Source organism: Grampus griseus, assembly GCF_964374135.1.
Source record: "Grampus griseus genome assembly, chromosome: 10".
Lineage (NCBI taxonomy): Eukaryota > Metazoa > Chordata > Mammalia > Artiodactyla > Delphinidae > Grampus > Grampus griseus.
Window position 1 is genome coordinate 51,984,176 of NC_139004.1, and position 21,374 is coordinate 52,005,549.

The 21,374-nt window shown below is 44.4% G+C and overlaps 1 protein-coding gene across 3 annotated transcripts in view; it reads left to right on the plus strand.

Annotated features, from left to right (window-relative positions):
* Positions 1–21,374, plus strand: part of GPD1L (glycerol-3-phosphate dehydrogenase 1 like) — a 56,886-nt gene that overhangs the window by 19,291 nt on the left and 16,221 nt on the right. For all 3 annotated transcript variants that reach the window (XM_082663108.1, XM_082663110.1, XM_082663109.1), the window contains exons 3-5: positions 6,853–6,993; positions 8,452–8,590; positions 15,146–15,258. In XM_082663108.1, coding sequence (XP_082519234.1) covers positions 6,853–6,993; positions 8,452–8,590; positions 15,146–15,258 — 393 coding nt within the window. The remainder of the gene's footprint in view (positions 1–6,852; positions 6,994–8,451; positions 8,591–15,145; positions 15,259–21,374) is intronic.

The window sequence follows — 21,374 nt, forward strand, 5'->3', positions numbered from 1 at the left end:
TCAATTATAGAATATTTCATCACCTTAAAAAGAAACCTCATGCCCTTTAGCAATCACCTCTTATTTCCTCCTGTCCCCAGCGCTAAACAACCACTAATCTACTTTCTGTCTCTAGATTTGTCTGTTGTGGACATTTCATGTAAATGGCACCATACAATACGTCATCTTCTGTGACTGGCTTCTTTCACTTAGCATAATGTTTTCGAGGTTATCCACGTTGTACCCTGCATCAGTACTTCATTCCTTTTTATGGCTGAATACTCTGTTTCATGGGTGTACCATATTTTGTTTATCCATTCTTCAGTTGGTGGACATTTTGGTTGTTCCCACTTTTTGGCTATTATGAATGATATTGCTGGGAACATTTGTGTAAAGTGTTCTGTGTGAATACGTTTTCAGTTCTTTTTGAGTATATACCTAGGAGTGCAGTTGCTGGGTCTTATGGCAACTGTTTAACTTTTTGAGCAACTGGCCAGACTGTTTTCCAAAGTGGCCACACCATTATACATATTCCCACCAGCTGTGTGTGAGGGTTTCAGTTTCTCCACATCCTCACGAACACTTGTTATTATCTAACTTTTTGATCCCAGCCATCCTAGTGGGTATGAAATGGTATCTCATTGTGGTTTTGATTTTCATTTGCCTGATGGTTAATGATGTTGATCATCTTTTCATGTGCTTATTGGACATTTGTATATCTTTTATATCTGAAAAATATAAAACAATATACCATTTGTATATCTTATATATCTGAAATGTGTATTCAGATCTTTTGTCCATTTAAAAAAATTGGGTTGTCTTTTTTTTTTTTTTTTTTTTTTGTGGTACGCGGACCTCTCACTATTGTGGCCTCTCCCATTGCGGAGCACAGGCTCCGGATGCGCAGGCTCAGCGGCCATGGCTCACGGGCCCAGCTGCTCCACGGCATGTGGGATCTTCCCGGTCCGGGGCACAAACCCGCGTCCCTTGCATCAGCAGGCGGACTCTCAACCACTGCGCCACCAGGGAAGCCCTGGGTTGTCTTTTTATTACTGAGTTGTAAGGATTCTTTATTAGATACAAATCCATTTTCAGCTACATAGTTTGGAAGTATATTCTCCCATTCTGTGAGTTTTCACTTTCTTGATGGTATCCTTTAAAGTGTAAAAATTTTAAGTTTTGATATCATTTTTAAACTTAATTGATTAATTTGTGGCTGCATTGGGTCTTCATTGCTGCGTGTGGGCTTTCTCTAGTTGTGGCGAGCAGGGGCTACTCTTCGTTGTGGTGCACGGGCCTCTCATTGCAGTGGCTTCTCTTGTTGCAGAGCACGGGCTCTAGGTGCGTGGGCTTCAGTAATTGTGGCTTGTGGGCTCTAGAGCGCAGGCTCAGTAGTTGTGGCACATGGGCTTAGTTGCTCCGTAGTATGTGGGATCTTCCTGGACCAGGGCTCAAACCCATGTCCCCTGCACTGGCAAGCGGATTCTTAACCACTGCGCCACCAGGGAAGTACAAAAAATTTTAAGTTTTGAAATCCAATTTAGATATTTTTCTTTGCTACTAACTCTCAGGATTTGGTTCCTTGCACAGGCCTGCATTCACTGATGCGTCCTCAGTGCCTAGAATAGTGCCAGGCATTATTTGTGGTTTGGCTTAGTGCCAGGGACAGCAGACATGGTTGAGGGAGAACTAACCAGGCTGGAGTGTTCTGTTTCAGTGCTTTCGGTGGTGTCCTGTGGGATGGAGGGTTAGGCCAAGATAATTTAAAAAAAAAAAAAAATGACCACTGACTTGGGTAGTAGGGTTGCGAGTATATCTATTAATTTTGGTTTAAAGGCTTCTGGAAATTAGAATATCAGTTCAGTAGGAGCTTCAGTGTTAACTCTTTCCTGCCTGAGTTTAGCTTTTTCATTTTCATTGGAGGATTCATCTTCACTGTTGCTTCTCAAACCTAAGTGTTCCTCAGAACCACTTGGAGAGCTTAACAGGGATCACTGGATCCACCCCTGGAGTTTCTGATTCACTGCGTCTCAGGGGAGGCCCAGGCATTTGCATTTCTAAGGATTTCCCGGGTGATGGTGATGCTGTTGGTTGAGGAACCACAGTTTGGGCACCACTGGTCTACATAATAAGTTTATATTACTCATATAGTATTGTGGAATTCAGGGGGTTGCAGCTTTCTTTTTTCCCCCCAGAAGCAACCTCACTTACCACGCTGGTATATTTATATAAGAATCATCAGGTAAGGTTGTCTGTACCTGAGAATCATTTTTCTGAGTGTAGAGCCAAGGATGTGAATTTCACCTACAATCTTGGCCTATGTTGAGGTTAGGAGAACAGGAGGAAATCACAATATTTTTGAACCCCTACTGTGTGCCAGCTGTACTTTGCTCTGTGTATTATTCATGCTGTTGTGTTTAACCTAAATGCTTATTCCCTGAAGAATGTAGGCGAGTTGCCTGTGGTGTCCAGTTATCTAACTCATGGTAGAGGTGGGGCAAGATGCCCACACACTGCACAGTGATAGCTAATCCAGGGGGAAACAAAAGAACCTTCAGGCTTGGCCCACAGACTTTACTGGCTCTGTTTTAAATGATTTTAATTATTATTAGTTTCTTTATTATCTTGGACCAAGAGCCCTGGATTCCTGGCATCAAGCGGACCAGCCATGATGCCTTTGTTCTGATTTGATTACCTGTCCTCCTTGCCAGTGAAAGGCAAGCCCTTTTCTTCTGAGCTGTCTTTCCCAACACATTTCAGGATCTTTAATGGTGGATACTCTGCGGAAGATTTTGGCAGGTGACCCATGAAATAGGTCAGCGTTTCCAAAGCAGTGTCCTGATTTGGTTCAGGGTAAAAGATAAGATAGAGGCTTAGCTAAAGCTTTAATTCTGAAAGAGAGTATTTGATTTACTGCGTTCGTTGAGGAGAGCTCATTTTGATCCTGTGTAACAGGAATCACGGGCCGTGTGCACCACACAAATGCAGCTCGGGTTACAGGTTGCTTCTGCGGGTTAAACCCTACGCACTTGGGCAAGGTCAAGGACAATGGAAGGACATCAGTCCACGCTGAGTGAGCCCCCAGGCATATTGTCCCAGAGACCCGTCACTCCCAACCAACCACAAGTTCTTTAATTTGTTGAGAAAGGAAATGTAAGAGACAGGAAGAAATCCTGGGCCCTCTGGCAGCTTCCATGGGAATATTTTGTAGCGGGGGACATAGGGATGGGCTGATGCCTTAAAGGTTAAGAATTTATAGGAGGCAGGTAGATTTTTCTGATGAGTAATCTCTTTCACTTGTTTCATATCACTGCAGAGTGCTGTTACTTATATGAATTTGAAAGTGCTCTGTGAAATAGCTGTTAGGAAAGGTGATTTTTATCCCCATTCTGTAGGCGGGGTGACTGTCAGTGAACAGGAGTCATCTGTCCAGGTCCCACAGCTGATCAGTTGCAAACATGGAACACAAACGTACATCTTTTCCATCTTTTCTCTGGTTCTGGTGTCCTTTTTATCTCACCATGTCAGGGAAGTACAAGGGTGTGTGTGTGTGTGTGTGTGTGTGTGTGTGTGTGTGTGTGTGTGTGTGTGAAGAAGGGTTTTCATTAAAACTTAAGTGGCCAGGCTCTGTATGAGAAGGGGGTCGAGAGCAGAAGTCCCTACCTAAGTAAGGCTAGTAACCCAAGGGGGAGTTGGGGGGTCAGAGGTCTTACAAAGGCTGGTGCTTCTGGCTGGGACCACAGGGAGAAGAACATAATGTGTGTATGTGTATGAACATAATGAGCCTTGCCAATCAGGGACAAACAGAGCCATTGTATGTTGGCATCGGGGCTAATGAAATAGAATAAGTAACTGCTTTTTTGGAGGAGGTAGAATCTCCAGATGCCAGGGAACTAATAGGCAGGTAGAGTTTTGGTGATGAGTCCTTGCTATCCAGCCTGGATTACCAACCTGAAGAAGACCCTTTGAAGAGGAAGGCAGGTTTCCCCCGGCCTTTGGGGGTATGAATAAGGAGGGAGAAGTGCTAAGCTCCGGGTTATGTTCTGCTCTATGGGGAACGACTTTGTTGCCATTCAGATCAGCTTAAGCTGATGTTTTGGGTTATATGGCCGGTTTCAGATGCGGCCTGAAACAGTGGCTTAAGTGATGTCAGTGAGGCCCTCCCTGTTTTCCTCTGTTTCTCTGCTCTGCCTTCATTCACATGGGAGCCCCTTGGCAGGTCTAGGTTCTGCCCCTCACATTTGTAAAATGGTTGTAGCTGTTCCAGACCTTGCACTGTCATCCCATACTTTTCAAGGAAAGACCCAATAGCTGTTGCAGAAGTATAAGGAAGCAACTGTTCCTCAGAAGCTCCAGCAAACATTGGCTCCTATTGTTTTATGTGCCCATTGGCTTGGACAACTTAAGGACCATCCATGGAGCAGGCGGGGGGCCCATTCCACCCAAATTGCATGGTAGAATGGGAAAGCAGTAGCTTTTGAAATGAAATTTAGAGGCACTTTTGCTAGAAAGAAGGGGAATGAAGGCTGGGTGGTAAATGACAGGTCTTGCATACCAGCCAAAGGGAGGAGGGAGTGAAATAGTGCCAGGTAGATTCCCTTGGGGAATTTTTTCAGTGAGGGAGTAACTCTTGCACACGTTAGTTAATAGGCTAGACTAAGCTGTGAGGAGAGACAATGATGTGACTTTTAAAGGACAAAGGGATTTTATTTCCCTCTCACGTAATAGTGGTCTAGCAGCTTTGCTTCACACCATTGTTCTTGGTCCCATCTTTCTTCATCATTTCTGTGCCATCTCCTAGATCTAGGTTGTCAACTAGCACAAAAGTAGGAAGGGAAAGTGTGGAGGAAGCAGCCAATGTTTTAAGGGCTCTGGGCCTTAAGTGGTGTGCAGTGCTCCGTCTCACATTCTGTTGATGAGAACTTGGTCCTTGGCCTTGTGTAACTGCAATGACTGCTGAGAAATGCAGTCCTGAGCTAGGTGACCAGTGACCAGCTTGCAGCTCTGTGTTTATGGAGAAAGGGGAGAAGAAATTTTGTCAAGCAGTTGGCATCTCCATCACAACTCCCAAACTAGATTTCCTAGGAGGCTTATCCATTCTGAATGATGTTCCTGTGGCAGATAGCACTTCCTCAGGGAAGATTCTGCATCCAATTCCCTTCATTTTGGGAACCAGGAGTGCTTAATGTATGTCAGTTTCAGTTAGGTTCGGGTATATACGACAGAAAACCTAAAATAGGGACTTCCCTGGCGGTCCAGTGGTTAAGATCCCACACTTCCACTGCACGGGGCGTGGGTTCGATCCGTGGTTGGGGAACTAAGATCCCACATGCCATGCGGCACAGCCAAAAAATAAAAAAATTAAAAATAAATAAAGGAAAAAAAAAAGAAAACCTAAAATAACAGTGACCTAAGCAAAGTAAACGTTTGTGCTTTTTTTCTCTTAGATAAAAGACGTTCATCACATCTTTTATTTATTTAATTTTGTTGCCCAACAGAACTTGATTGTAAATAAAAAAGAAATCTGTTATATACTTTTCAAAAAAAAAAAAAAACCACGTTTGTCATAATGATGCATCATGATGTCAGGGACTCTGTTTTGCCATCTCAGCATTTGCTTTCTTCCTCATGGTCCAAGATGGCTGCCTGAATTCCAGCCATCTCTTCACATTCCCTCTGGCAAAAGGAGGAAGAAAGGCCTTCAAAGGCATTTCCTGGAAGTCACACGCAACACTTCCATTTACACCTTATTGGTCAGAACTTAGTCACACAGGGCACCTAGCTGCAAGGGAGATTAGAGATGTAGCCTTCTTTCCTGGCAGTTATGAGTCTCACCCTAAACTGGGGGTTCTCTTGCTGAGGAAGAAGGGGGAGAACAGACATTGGGCAACAACAGGCAGTCTCTGATAGAGACCACATGCCCCTGTGTCCTCACTTGGTGGCCTCACCTCTGCCTCTGGGGGGGTGTGTGTGTGTGTGTGTACGTGCCCACATTAAATTTTAAACCCCATCTTTGTACTTATCTGAAGGGAAGAAATCATCATAATAGCTGACATTTATTGAGTGCCTACCAGGTGCCAGACTCTGTTCTATGTCATTTATTCTTCACAACAGCGCTCTTAAAGTGCTTACATAGGAGAGCTTAGCATAGGACTGTTGACAGAGGCATGGGCGGAGTCAGGGGAACCAGAAGGGCTCAGTGAAGTATCCAGAGATTAGCAGCAGCAGGAAGCCATGGCCACCCCTGAAAGGGCAAGGGGACAGACCAGTGTCACTCCACCGGCCCCACCAGAGCTTAGAGACGTGGAAGAGGGGCTGCCTCAGACCAGGTCAGGAGGTGGAGCTGTAGAAGGAAGCCAGGCCAGCAGCCCTGCGAGCCGGGTAGGAGTGGCCCCAGGAGCAAGTCAACACCCTGCCTGTTTCTCCTCCCACCTTGGAGCCCCCGACAGTACCCGCCTTGGGCTGAAGCCACCTGGAAGCCAGAGAGCAAGGGCACCTGGGGAAACAGCCCACAGAGTGCAGCCTCCTGGGGAGACAGTGGGGCAAAGAATGGTAGAAATGGATGCGGGGGAGTGGGGTGGGGGTGGGTGGGAGAGCAACAGAGAACCACCCGCACAGGATGGTTATGACCGCCTTTTACAGGGAAGGGGACTGAGGTGGGGAGAGGGTAGGGCACTCCCCCAGCTGGTAAGCAGCAGAGGCAGGACCCTGCTGGCCTCAGATGCACGTCTGCACGTCCCGAGTGGGGAAGGCAGCGCAAACACAGCTCTGATTTGACTGTCAGTCTGCACAGCAGAGGCATCTGATGCCTGGTCAGCGCGTGGAGAGATGTGTTTCTGACTGGGAGTAACCGTGTCCCCCTCGCCCTCGCAGGTTGCTGTTGCGAACCTCAGCGAGGCCGTGCAGGACGCAGACCTGCTGGTGTTTGTCATCCCCCACCAGTTCATCCACCGGATCTGCGAAGAGATCACGGGGAGGGTGCCCAAGGACGCGCTGGGCATCACCCTCATCAAGGTGACGGGCCCTCGCTGCGTGCCGGTTACTGGGAACTTCCTTTCCTCTTTCACCTCTTGGAGATAAGGAGCTGAAGGGAAGTTATGGCTGGTTTGGATTTGGTTTTTTAAAGATGCCTGGAAGAGAATCAAAACCACGCCATCCACGAGCCTTGCTCCTCTCACATTTAGGAGGGGCTGCTTTCTATGTAGAGAGGGTTCGTAGGGGCAGGGGCGGGGGGCGCAAGAGTGGGGTCCCCCAAAGAAAGAACCACCAGCTCTGGAAATCTTACCTGGTTTGCATTCGCTGGGAAATTAATCATCTTTACTTCCCACTCCTGGGTTTATTCCCAAAAGAGAGAGTTTTTAACCAGAAGTCCACAAACCACCCACAGTGGTCCACAGATAGAATTCAAGAGTTCATGGTCCTAAATGTGGGGGCGGAATTGCATTTTTATTCATTTTAACCTCTAACTGAAACAAGCGTTTCCTTCACTTATGAGTGAAGGCCACAGGCTAGAGTTTCAATGACAGTAGTACTAGCAGGACCTTGACCCTGTGATCAATAGAAATTACAGGTATTTTCGTATCACTTTACAGCGGCTTCAGATATCTCAAAGTATCATTTATGCTCATCACTACTTGGAAATTATGGTAATTATTATACCTGCCATGACATCTTTTTATAATTACATTGATAACATACATATACTACTTTGTCACAAATTTTTTTTTTTAACATTTGATAACTATATTTCAGTATAATTGTCTTCCTGGGTAATCTTATGTATTTTGCTTTATGCATATGAAGTCTGAGAATGAGTCCATAAACTTCCCCAGGCTGCCAGGGGAAGAACCCTCTGTGAGAGAGTGTGTTCCATAGTGTTCATAGGTAAATGTTTACGAAAGCAAACAGTTCAATGTCAGTCATCAATAGACTGGACAGATGAATGATGGAATACTACACAGTAGTAAATGGGAATGAACCAGAGCATTCGTGCAGCCGTGTGGGTGAATCTCCAAAGTAATAATATAGCACAAAACAGCACACAGGTGAGCAGTACAGTTTCATTTATAGGTTTTCAAAAATATACTGATATAACTTACTGTTTAGGTGTAGTTTTATGTGGCAAAATGATCAAGAAAAGCAAGGGAACAGGGCATAAAGCATTCAGGATACGGCTTCACCCTGGTGGGGACCAGGAAACACTAATAAGGAGGATGCACTTGGGGAGAGACACAGGGGACTTCAGTGGTGTCCTTCATGTTCTCTTTCTTAACCTGGGTGGTTACATTTTCATTTAATTTTACTCTTTAAATGGTACATACACAGTATGTCTGTTTACTGTTGTAAATAAGAGAGGTTTTTCAAGTTGCGTATGCCATTGGAAGTCTGAATCTAGGTGACCTATAAAGCAATGATCTCCTGCCTCTTGTCCTTGGTGGTTCGTTTTCCCCTAACTTGCTGACATCCTTGCAGGGCATAGACGAGGGTCCTGAGGGGCTGAAGCTCATTTCCGACATCATCCGAGAGAAGATGGGCATTGACATCAGCGTGTTGATGGGAGCCAACATTGCCAATGAGGTGGCCGCTGGGAAGTTCTGCGAGACCACCATCGGTGAGGGCCACCTGGGGAAGGGACATTGGGTGTCTTAACAGGCACACTTTCCGTTTCTGGAATTTTCTATAGTGGACTCTTCCCTCCTGCCCTTAACATTCTTGGGGTGGACATTCAGTGGGGTGGGAATTTTATGTAGGAGGCCATTCTGTGGGACTGAAGCATTTCAGTAACCTCTGGAGTGAAAGTAAAGCCAAGGAGACCATGTTGACCTGCTGTGATCCAGTAATGCATTATCGAGGTTAAACACAAAAACACAAGGGTACTTGTACCAAGAAGCAGGTGGTTACATCCATGGTGGGGCCTTAGAAACCCAGCTTTTCTTTTTCTTTTTTTAAACAACAGGAATTTATTTCTTACAGTTCTGAAGGCTAGAAAGTCTAAGATTAAGGTTTAACCAACACTTTTCTATGATGAGGGCTCTCTTTCTGGCTTGCAGACAGCTAGCTGCCTTCTTACATGGGGGTGGGGGGGGGTGGGATCCGGGAAAGCAAGTTCTCTGGTACGTCTTCTTATAAGGGAAACCCAGCTTTTCTTTACTCACAAATGCCAGGATCTGGATCCTCATTAGATTCCAAGGAGATCTAGAAATTAATGGGAATGATCCCCACTTTCAGGTGAATAAGCCCAAGGCCCGGAGAGTAAGTTACCAGCCCCAAGGTCACACAGCTAATATAGAACCCAGGCGTGAACTTGGGTCTCCTGTTTCTTGAAACAGAAAGCTCTTTCTACTCTTATACATTGGTGTTGTGAAAATTTTTGTTTCTTTTAAAAAGGGCTTTGGAATTCCCAAGTGCCCATATTATAGGACTCTTCAGAAGAGTAATACTGTTGGGTTTGCAGGTGCTTTGCAGAAGTGTATTTAAGTTTATCTACCACTCCAGAACTTACTTCCACCCTTGTCAAACACACCAGCAATGTGAATCATTTCTCCCTGGCAGCTTTGTTAAAGGAAGCTCTGTTGTACAGACATTATCTGATTACAGTGGAAAATAGAGATAATCGAAAGAAAACCATTTTTTAAAAATTTCTTTAAAATTTTTATTGGAGTATAGTTGATTTACAGTGTTGTGTTAGTTTCTGCTGTACAGCAAAGTGAATCAGTTATACGTACCCATATATCTACTCTTTTTTAGATTCTTTTCCCATATACGTAATTACAGAGTATTGAGTAGAGTTCCCAGTGCTCTATATGTAGGCCCTTATTAGTTATCTATTTTATATGTAGTAGTGTGCATATGTCAATCCCAAACTCCTAATTTATCCCTCCCCCTGCTTTTCCCCATGGTAACCATAAGTTTGTTTTCTATGTCTGCGACTATTTCTGTTTTGTAAATAAGTTCATTCATACCACTTTTTTTAGGTTCTACATATAAGCAGTATCATATGATATTTGTCTTTCTCTGACTTACAAAAACCATTTTTAATTTCATTTAAATTTCATTATTTTTGTCTATTTGTGGCAAACTACTTACGGCTGTAGTTGTTATATACTCTTTTATAATTGTTTCATTTACTTCTATCAGCATACATCTTCATAGTTGCGTAGCATTCTGTTGGCAATCCATTTATCTGGGCACTTAAAAAATTTTTTTTGAGGGGGGAGAAACAGTAATTTTGGAGAGGAGAGATATCACAAATAGTAAAAGGAGGAAAACAAAATGACCTATAATAACATTACCCAGGTTGATATTTACAAGAGCAATGTAGTCACAGGTAAGAAAATTCAAATAGTACAAGGAGGTATAAATTAGAATTAAGATTGTAATTTCCCACCTATTCCCTCTTCCCAAAGAGAATCACTCTTAGCAGTTCCTATGTATCCTTCCAGAAAAAAAATTTTCATATGTGTGCTAGTCTGTATATAGGTTTTATTCTTTCACAGTTAGTTCTTTTATTCATCTATGCTTTTAATGTAGCCTGTCAAATTGTTGTGTAATTACTTTTATTTTTCAAAAATAATTGTTAACTAGTTGTTCCAGCTCAATCCTATTTGCCAGTAATCAATTTGCTAATCAGTTGGTTAGGATTGACTGGTTACACCAATCATTCTATAGGGTTGAGACTTCTCCAATCCTTGATTCAAAACTGTAGATTTGAGGGACTTCCCTGGTGGTCCAGTGGTGAAGAATCCACCTTCCAATGCAGGGGATGCGGGTTCGATCCCTGGTTGGGGAACTAAGATCCCACATGCCGGGGGCAACTAAGCCCATGTGCCACAACTACTGAGCTCACGCCTCAATGAGAGAGCCTGTGTGCCACAAACTACAGAGCCCACGTTCCGTGGAGCCCACGCACCACAACTAGAGAGAGAAAACCTGCACACCATAACTAGAAAGAAGGCTGTGAGCCACAACGAAGAGCCCATGCTGCAATGAAAGATCCCACATGCCACAACTAAGACCTGAAGCAGCCAAAAAAAACCCTGTAGATTTTAGCTAGGATTTTTACATGCCTCTTGGCCTTGTTTCTCCCAGTTGGGTGCATTAGACTTTTTTGGTGTGTAACACAGACAAATGCACTGAAGTTACATCTCTTCCTCTGGCTTCTGTTTACCCAGTGCTTCTACTGCCTTCTCTGTGGGTTGGTCCATGGCTGGTAAGAGTGACCTGAATTAAATTAAATTAACTGTTGAAAGTAAGATAGAACAGGAAAGTGATATTTAAAAATTTTTTTTATTTTATCTGAATTTAATTGTGAGGAAATATCAGACAAGCCCAAAGGAAGGGACATTGGTACAAAACAACTGGTCCACACTCCTGAAAAATGTCAGTGTCATAGAAGATATTGAAAGGCTAAAGGAGAAGTCTAGAGAGACCTGACCACTAAGTGCAGTGCAGGATCCTGGGCTGGATCCTGGTTGCCATAAAGGGCCACTGGGGTAATGGGGGAGATTTGAATATGGGTTGTAGTTAGATAATTGTGTCAAGGTTAAATTTTCCGGATTTGATCGTTGTGCTGTGGTTATCCAGGTCTCCTTTCTTGATGGCATTAGCAGCCAACTCATTTTTAATTATGACAGATTCAGGAATCTTAGTCCACTTGAGTCTCCTGTGGAGGAGGAGGAAGATGGCATTGTTTTCAGTGTCTGGTAAAAATACTAAGGAGCATGGGGAACTGCGGCACCCCCTCGTGGTGAGAAATCCCTTCCTCCTTGGGACTGACTTCACAGAGTCCGAGACTTCCACTCAACCCACAAATATTGTTCAAAGTCTGTTATGTATCAGTCATGATGCGAAATGTCAAGGATTCATAAGCCCCTTCTATGCAGAAGGAGCTTCTAGGTACACAAACAATAGGGAATTACAGATGAGTGTTTTGAAGGAGTCTTATTAAATAGGTTGATTATCTCCAAAACTTGGTGTGGAAGAGAAGTGGAATTTTCCTGTCTTTTGGTTCATATTGAGTTTGGGAAGCCCTTCCATGTGGCTGATGGGCCTTTCCTGTTCTGGACCAGGTGCCATGGGTCCCTGCTTGCTGCATCACTGCTCATGACTGGTAATAATAATATGGTCAGTGCTTTCTTATCCATGATTTAAAACAATAAAAGATCTAAAAATTTAAAAGGTATATTTGATAATGCCATTTGCAGCAACATGAGTGGACCTAGAGATTATCATACTAAGTGAAGTGAGTCGGACAAAGACAAATATCGTTTGATATCACTTATATGTGGAGTCTAAAATATGATACAAATGAACTTATTTACAAAACAGAAACAGACTCACAGACATAGAAAACAGTGGTTACCAAAGAGGAAAGGGGGTGGGGTTGGGATTAGCAGATACAAACTACTATATATAAAATAGATAAGCAACAAGGTCCTACTGTATAGCCCAGGGAACTATATTCAATATATAATATATTCCATATCCTATAATAAACCATAATGGAAAAAAATAAAAATAAATAAAAGGTGAATTTGAGAAAATGTAAGATTGCTGTAAATCAAGCTCACCTATCTAATGGACACCATGTGTAATTTGCAGCCACAGAGGTACCAGCAGATGCCACCTTGTATCAGTGGCAAATGGAGAACAGTCTTCTCCCTGCCATGTGTCAGGTTACTCACAGCTGCTGATGGTTGGATTAAAGTGGCTCGAGTGGGAGGAGTGAGGGCCTGTCTGTAATGCTTGTGAGCCTCCCTCGTGTCAGAGGCACCAGGCAGTGGCCGTGACGGTGAGGACAGAGGAAAAAGACAGGAATAACATCACAATGTGAGACCAGGGCTGGTTTGCCCAACCCAGGTGAAGAAACGGTGCTGCTGGTCTGGAGGACTGTTTAAAAAAGGAAGAGGACAGTTTGCTCAAGCGGACATACTTCTAATATTTGGACAGAGGAGAACTCAGCTAAATGACATCATAGCAATTCCTGTAGAATAGAAAATGTGTTTCTTTTTTTGTTGTTGTCTATTTTGGGGCCGCACAGCACGGCACGCGGGATCTTAGTTCCCCGACTAGGGATCGAACCCGTAACCCCTGCATTGGAAGCATGGATTCTTAACCACTGGATCACCAGGGAGGTCCTGAAAATGTGTTTCTAAGTATCGGGTGTAAGTATTTTAAATATTTTATTATATGATGGCAAATTTCCTTAAACCAAACAGAAGTAGGGAGAACAGTATCATGACACCACTGCCCATCTTTAGTGATGATTAACTGCTGGCTGGCCATATTTCACCTGTTTCCCACCCTCTTTCCACTCTCCCCTGGATCATTTTGACATTATATTACTTCTGGGTGTAATTTTGATTGTTGACAATCCTCTTTTTTTCCTGCGTTGGAAGACTATAGTTCTGATTGTGATGTTTGTTGCTTGTTTATCTTCTCTTTTCCCACCCCTGAGAGGAACATAGTGTAGAGAGGGAGTGTGGGCCCTGGAGCCAGAGCACCTAGGTTAGAATTGGGGTTCTACCTCCTACCAGCTGTGTGACCTAGGGCAACTTGGTAAACCTCTCTGGGCCTCCTGTCTGTCAATGGGGCAAATCAGTCATAGGCATGTAAGTATCAGCTATCTTATTATTATTATTATTATATAGACCTTTGTGTGATCGTTGTGAGCCTAGGCTGTTTTCACACCTGATTCCTATTTAACCTCAGCCAGTCCTGAGTGCCATAGTGTTTTACTCATGAGGCTAGAGGAGGTTAAATCAGAGGTTTGCCAACTTGTCTGCCCATTGGAGTCACCTGGGGAGCTTCAGAAATTAGTGATGCCTGCTCCACCCCAGAGCTTGTAATTTAATGGGTCTGGGGTTTGGCCAGACTTTCGTGTTTTTAAAGATCCTGGGTGATTGTAATGTGAAAACAAGCTTGGGAATAGGCTTGAGAACCTCGAGGCAGGAAGGGCCAAAGTGCCATAGTCCCCAGGCTCTGTGTGGAGATCATCACGTGGGAGCTAGGTCTTGGCTGGTGAATTTTATCATCCTGATTTCTGGAGCCCTCCCAGAGCAGAGCGCCACGCTGCATCCCACCAACCAGAGCAGATCTCACATCAGGCTCTATGTGTAAAGTTTTATTTTTGCTTTGAACTGAAAGTCGCTAACCAAAAAAATAAGGTGAAAAGTACTGATCCTCTGTGTCATTCTAAGCACGGTCCCAAGGGAGGGGATACAACGGGAACAAAAATGAGGACCCTTTGAATGCATTTCCGTCTTCCACAATTATCAGGAACACGTTTGTTGATGTTGTATCAGTTCTCTTGTTGCCATAGTGATGCTAAGTAACAAACAATCCCAGATTCTCAGTGGCATCCAAAATAAGCACAGCTAACACGTGGGTTAGCTGTGGGTCCGCTGGAGGCTGGCGGATCAAAGCTGGGGTCGTTCTGCTCCTTTGTCTCATCTTCCTGTAGAGTCCAGCGGGCCAGCCAGGATGTATTCTCACAGTGAAGGCAGAGGGACAAGGGAACCAGCCCTACTGCTGCACAAATAGGCTTCAGGCCTCCACTGTGTCAGGTCTATTAATGTCCCACTGACCAAAGCCAGTCACATGACTAAGCCCAAGGTCAAGGGGTGGGGAAATCTGTCCCACCCTCTGTGAGTCCAGGCACATCCTCTGGTCAAGCCAAATGCTGGTAGAAAGGGATGTACTTTCCTCCCCTGGAAGGAGCTTATAAGTGTGTATGGTAGCAAAAAGTTGCAACAGTTTTAGATATCAAATAATAGAAAGATGCTTAGATAAAATATAATGCATGGATGCAGTAAACTGCAAAGCAGCCATTTAAAGTAAAGTAGGAAGTGTATGATGTCACTGAAAATTATTCCTGCCATAAACGGGGGAAAGCAGATTATGAAATCACATATGTTCTCAATTTTGAGAAAAACTATGTATATTCCTATTTCAGTAAGTTAAAGATGTATGCCAAATTGTTAATGATCCTGTGGTGGGATTGTGGAATATTTTAATTTTCTATTTCTAGTCCTATGACTCTTCAAAATTTCCTATCAGGAAAATATGTTATTTTTGTAATCAGAAAAACGTCATTTTAAACTGTGTTAGATGCAAAAATTAAGATGAGAGGCTGTTACTAATTTCCTTTTTTCTAACCTTTCAATAGGCAGCAAGGTAATAGAGAACGGCCTTCTCTTCAAAGAACTTCTGCAGACTCCAAATTTTCGAATTACGGTGGTGGATGATGCAGACACGGTTGAACTGTGCGGTGCTCTGAAGGTAAAGCAGCCTTGATATTTCTGCTCACAGGAGGAGTGATCACACAGGGCCACTGCTAGCATCATTGCAGCCAGTCCTGAAGAATGGCCTCTGTGTTCTGTGCACGTACTTCTGGGGAGAATAGTGAATCGGCAGCCTTGTTTATCACTTCCTGCTTTGCCCCAGCCCTTCCTTGGCGGTTAGATTTCCTCTCCCACTCATGGTTGGCTTTTATTTGTAAATCTGGGAGAAGCGTGGGTGTTTGTTCTTTGGGAAATTGACAGCACTAACATTTGGAAAGCCAGGGACTACTTTGATTGTGGAGTCTTACCTGGGAGTGAAGTATTCTATTAATTTATACATTTCTCCTACTTACTGTCTTGAGCAGGAAGAGGAACTTGGCCCCTCTGAATGATGCTACTCTACTGGTTTGATGGTGTGGTTGGTTGGTTGTTTTTAAAGGAAAAAAACCAATCTGCTGCTGACAGGTCTTTCTAAGAACAGCTTTATCTTTGCCTGTAAAGGGAAAAGATCAGATTAAAGAACCAGCTTCTATTGGCTAGTGGCTTGGGAGGGTCAAGGGAAGTTTCCGCACTTGGTCTTGGGCTCCTGGCTTGTTCCCCTCTGCCTTTAAAAGTCGTGGTCGGGGTCCCTCTATCCTGACTATGGGGAACAGCCCACGGGAAGCTGGGCTGCATCTTCTCATCCTTCTCCCCTTGGAATCAAAGCTGCCTTCGCTGCCATCTCAAAAAAAAAAAGGGGGGGGGGAAGTAAAGAGCTTCCATGTGAATGGATAACCCCTTTGAGTCACTTTTGATTAATTTCTTTTGTAGCAGAAGCGGCCTTTCAGGAATTTGAGCACCTAGGGCAGGAAATTAAGCAATCTGGCATTCGCCTCACTTTGTCAGGTGAAAATTGCAAAGATCAAAAGAATGCAGGGGAGACCAGTCCAAAGAGTGCCTTCCCATGCTTTCTCCAAAGTGTACACCTTTTTTCCTGGTCAGAATTGAAAACCACTTTGTAGAATTAATATCGTGTGTGTATGTGTGGTCACGTCTCCATACAATGAGAATTTTAAAAATTGAAGCCAATGAAAGACTTGGGCTCCCAGGCAGTCCATCTTTTGGGCCTCTCACTGTTGTGGCCTCTCCCGTTGTGGAGCACAGGCTCCGGACGCGCAGGCTCAGCGGCCGTGGCTCACAGGCCCAGCCGCTCCGCGGCATGTGGGATCTCCCCGGACTGGGGCACGAACCCGTGTCCCCTGCATTGGCAGGCGGACTCTCAACCACTGCGCCACCAGGGAAGCCCCAGTCTGTCTTTTTGAATGCTGGTGGGGGATTCTCACATTGCACACGGCCTGCTATACATTTAAGATGCTGGCTTTGGCTGTGTTGTTTATTTTTGTTGGTTGAGATTTTTATGTGTTTTTAATAGTCCTTCATTAAACTAATGACAACTCGCCAGCAGTGGCACCATGAAGGCCTAATTGCTCAGCATGGTCTGTGTGCTCCAAAGCTCTCTTGAAGTGACTGGGTTATTTTCGGTGGTGGATGGGGAAGCTGTGAGAACCCGCCCAGAACAAAGGAACAGGGGGAGAAGAAAGATTCTAGATTGAGGGCTCTGGAGAAGTTTCTGCTGATGGGACCACATGCTGGTCCTGTGTCTGAACTGAGCATGGCTTTTCATGTCTGTTGGCAGGAAGCCTCCTGCTACCCATGATAGAGTGGTTCGTGGGGGGCAGAGGCAGATGGGGGTTGAGGACCATTTAGCATCCTTCCCCTGGCTTTCCTTTAAAACAGGATCAGTTACCATCACTGCTGCTGGCTTGCATCAGAGCTGGGAGTTTTGAAAACTGAGAAACAGGTGCTTTGGCAGTAATTGAGTCTAACCATCCCATTGGACAGATAAGGAGATAAGAGAGCCAAAGAGTAAATGACTCAACCGGCTGTATAAAAAATTAAATTAAATTAAATTAAAAAAAAATAAAGAGTAAATGACTCAAACATAGCAGATATTAGCACGGTCAGAATGTGATCATGGATTTTAAGATTCAGTCCGGTGTCTTTTGTTACTCTGGACGACCTGACTTTTCTGGTTGGTGTCCAGGCAAGTTGAATGAAATGAAGCCCTCCCTTGCTAGAGCCTGCCCAACCACGGCAAATGGGCGTGTGTTTCTTTGATTATGTAATTAATCATTTTGTTGTTTTCTTCCTGATTATAAAAGGTAGTTTCACACAACAGAGAGGTGTAGAGAAGAAAGTGAAAATGACTGATAGACAGTCCCTACATCCTGAGATAATCACTATTAATGTTTGTTGTCTCCCCTGCCAGTCTTTTTAGCAAGCACACATTTGTTAGGTCCCCTTTTTAAAACAAAAACTGGATCTTACTGTTCAAGCAGTTTGTTTTACTTTTAAAAAAAAATTATTTTATTGAAGTATAGTTGATTTACAATGTTGTGTTAATTTCTGCTGTACGACAAAGTGATTCAGTTACACACGTATATGCATTCTTTTTTGTTTTTTTCCACATTAACAACCTTTAGTAATCTCCACACTAAAAATATTTTTGAAGTACACTTTTTTTTGTGCTCAAAAACATGAGGGCATTTGACTTACCAAAAAAAGGGGAAAAAAAGGAGGAAGAAAGATAACAGCTCCTTACAAGGATAAAAGAAAAAGAAAATTCAAAATGCAAAATCATGTTGTACCAGTGCATCTTACTGCTTCAGAATGTCCTTCACCTCTTAGCTAAATTAATCTCTTAATCACTACGGGAGTATTCCTTTTTAAATATCAACTTTATTTAGGCATAATTCGTGTATATTAAACTGCACCCAGTTAAATATATAATGTAGTTGGGTGTATATACCCTGAAAATCATCACCACAATACAGAACATTTCCATCACCCCAAACAATTCTGTATGTCTTTTTTTGGTAAATTTATTTATATATTTTTGGCTACGTTGGGTCTTTGTTACTACACGTGGGCTTTCTCTAGTTGCCGCGAACGGGGGCTTCTCATTGCAGTGGCTTCTCTTGTTGCAGAGCATGGGCTCTAGGCACATGGGCTTCAGTAGTTGTGGCACGCAGGCTCAGTAGTTGTGGCTCGCGGGCTTTAGAGCACAGGCTCAGTAGTTGTGGCACACGGGCTTAGTTGCTCCGCGGCACGTGCGATCTTCCCAGATAAGGGCTTACCTGTGTCCCCTGCATTGGCAGGCAGATTCTTAACCACAGCGCCACCAGGGAAGCCCACGTATATGTCTTTTTGTAGTTCACCCCTCTTTCCCAAGCCAGCAGCCACTGATCTGCTTTTGTACACTATAGAATTTTTATAATGGAGTTGTGCAATATGTACTCTTCTGTGTCTGGCTTCTTTCACTAGCAGTGAATTTTTGTTTTAATGTAAAGTTTAAGAGGTACTTCATATAGGAAAGTACAGAAACCATAAGTGTACAGCTCAACCTATGTTATTTTTTTTATTTAATTAATTTATTCTTGGCTGCATTGGGTCTTCATTGCTGCATGAGGGCTTTCTCTAGTTGTGGAGCATGGAGGGTACTCTTCATTGTGGTGTGCAGGCTTATTGCGGTGGCTTCTCTTGTTGTGGAGCACGGGCTCTAGGCACGTGAGCTTCAGTAGTTGTGGCACGCAGGCTCAGTAATTGTGGTGCGCGGGCTAAGTAGTGGCACACGGGCTTAGTTGCTCCGCGGCATGTGGGATCTTCCCGGACCAGGGCTCGAACCCCTGTCCCCTGCATTGGCAGGCAGATTCTTAACCACTGCGTCACCAGGGAAGTCCTCAACCTATGTTATTTTTAATAAATACTTTATCAGGATTAAGTTTCATTAACAGAGACCCAAAATAATAGTGGCTGGGACTTCTCTGGTGGTATAGTGGTTAGGGATCCACCTGCCAATGCAAGGGACACAGGTTCAAGCCCTGGTCCGGAAGATCCCACGTGCCGCAGAGCAACTAAGCCCTTGCGCCACTACTGAGCCTGCGTGCCACAATTACTGAAGCCCACGCCTAGAGCCCATGCTCCACAACAAGAGAAGCCACCGCAATTAGTCCGCACACCGCAACAAGGAGTAGCCCCCACTCACCGCAACTAGAGAAAGCCTATGTGCAGCAACAAAGACCCAACACAGCCAAAAATAAAAAATAAATAAATTTATAGAAATAAATAAATAATAAAACCTGTGCACTAAAACCAGATTTAGTTTCACAAACAATTTAAAAAAAAATTAGTGGCTAAGCAAGGTAGAAGTTTATCTCTTTCTTGTGTAAAAATCCTGAATCCATATGACAACTCCATTCCACCGAATTCTCAGGGACCCAGGCTCCTTCCAGCTCACGAGGTATGGCTCTTGTACTTGTATTCCAAGATGGTGACCAGAGCTCCAACCATCACATCTGCCTTCCAGGCAGCAGGGTGAAAAAAAGGATAAAGGGCATGTGGCAGCTGTCTTTTAAGGCAGGTTCTGGGAGTCACAGTGTAACACTTTGGCTTCATCTTAATGGGCAGTACTTAATTGTGTGACTATACCTGCTGCAGGGGAGGTTGGGACATTTCCCCCTCTCTCTGGGTAGCCATATACTTGCATGAAAATCAGGAACTCTAGGACTCAGGAAGAAAAGGAGAGTAGATTGGGAGATACACCCATTACCTGTGCCACAGAGGCTCGGCATTCTTTGTAGGGTTGTCTGTGGTGAGGCTCACCACCCTAATTGCTGGGCGTGTAGGTTTCCTCCAGGGCTTTGGCTGTGATGAATGTACTGTGGGCCACAGCCTGGTGCCCCGTCTCAGCCAGGGCCACATGTGGCTGTGTGCATTTACATGCAAATTAATTAAAACTTTTTTTCAAAATTCAAAATTCAGTTTCTGAGTCACAGTAGCCCCATTTCAGAGACTCAGTAGCCACATTAGTCTTAAGTGAGTCTCAGCAGCTAGTGGCTACTCTGTTGGACGAGCAGATAGCAAACATTTACGTCATCGCAGAAACTTCTGCTGGACAACACTGCTCTCGCTAAGGCAGCTTCTCATCAGGGTGTGCAGCCTGGTGGGCTGAGCGTGGGCTTGACTTTGGGCCTCCTAGACATCTCAGCCAAGGTGGCCTTACACAGTACCCAACTGCAAGCCATACGTGGTACCTCGACGTAGTTAGCCTACACTTTTCAGGTTTCCGCGAGGCGAGGTCAGATGCACTTGGAGGTGGCCTCAAGAAGAGTCGGGCGGGTTGTTGGACTTACAGAAAATATTGACTTGGTTTTCAGCAGAGCCATTCTCCCTAGGTGGTGAGAGTGTTGGCATAAACTGCGGGTCACATGGGCTGCTCCTCCAGTTTTGTAGTCTTTTTGTGGGTGGGTGGGAGCGAAAGAAACTGAGCCCTATCCAACCCGCCCCGATTCAGGATTGCAGAGACCGCACTTCACGGAGGATGATTGCCTCTGAGTATTGCTATCACCCGGGAAATGGGCAGGGGCTTAAGGACGCCTGTCTTCTGAAAATCATGGTATTTTTAGCTCTGTTTAAAATAGTGAATAAATTTTCATTATTCACATGAATAGTTTAAAGCAGATTTAAATGCCTAGCGGATAGTGATAAATTTCAGTTGAGCGACCTCAGAGGACATCTGTTCGGGTGCTATTCAGACATGATCTGACCAGCTCAGTGTGTTTATTTTTCTTTTGACAGTGATAAGTGGTAGGTGAGAGAGTAAGGATTTCAGGATGCATCATATGGTGATTAAACAGGGCCCAGGGTCCCCTTAGAAGGGAGGGGTTGACTCTGCAGTGGCCCCTCCTCCCCGTGGTGAGGAGGCCAGACATCCAGGGGAAACTGGGAGGTGGTCCCAACCTGTGTGCCCCTGGGCCACGGGCACCCTCCTCTGCCTTTTCTCTGAGCGCAGTGACATAGAAGGTTAGAAGCACGCGTTGGAGCTCAGGGCTCGTGCATTACAGCTCCTGCTTGGATGCTTCCAGTGACTGAGAGCGCACTCCCTTTGCTTTGGTCTTTTCCGTTGGGTGGGGTCAACTCTTCTTGTTAGAAAGTTCTTGTCTTGCTGAGCTGGTCCCTCTGTGCCTTCCACTCACTGGCCTGGAGCAGCCTTGCGTGATCTGCTCCCTGGAGAGA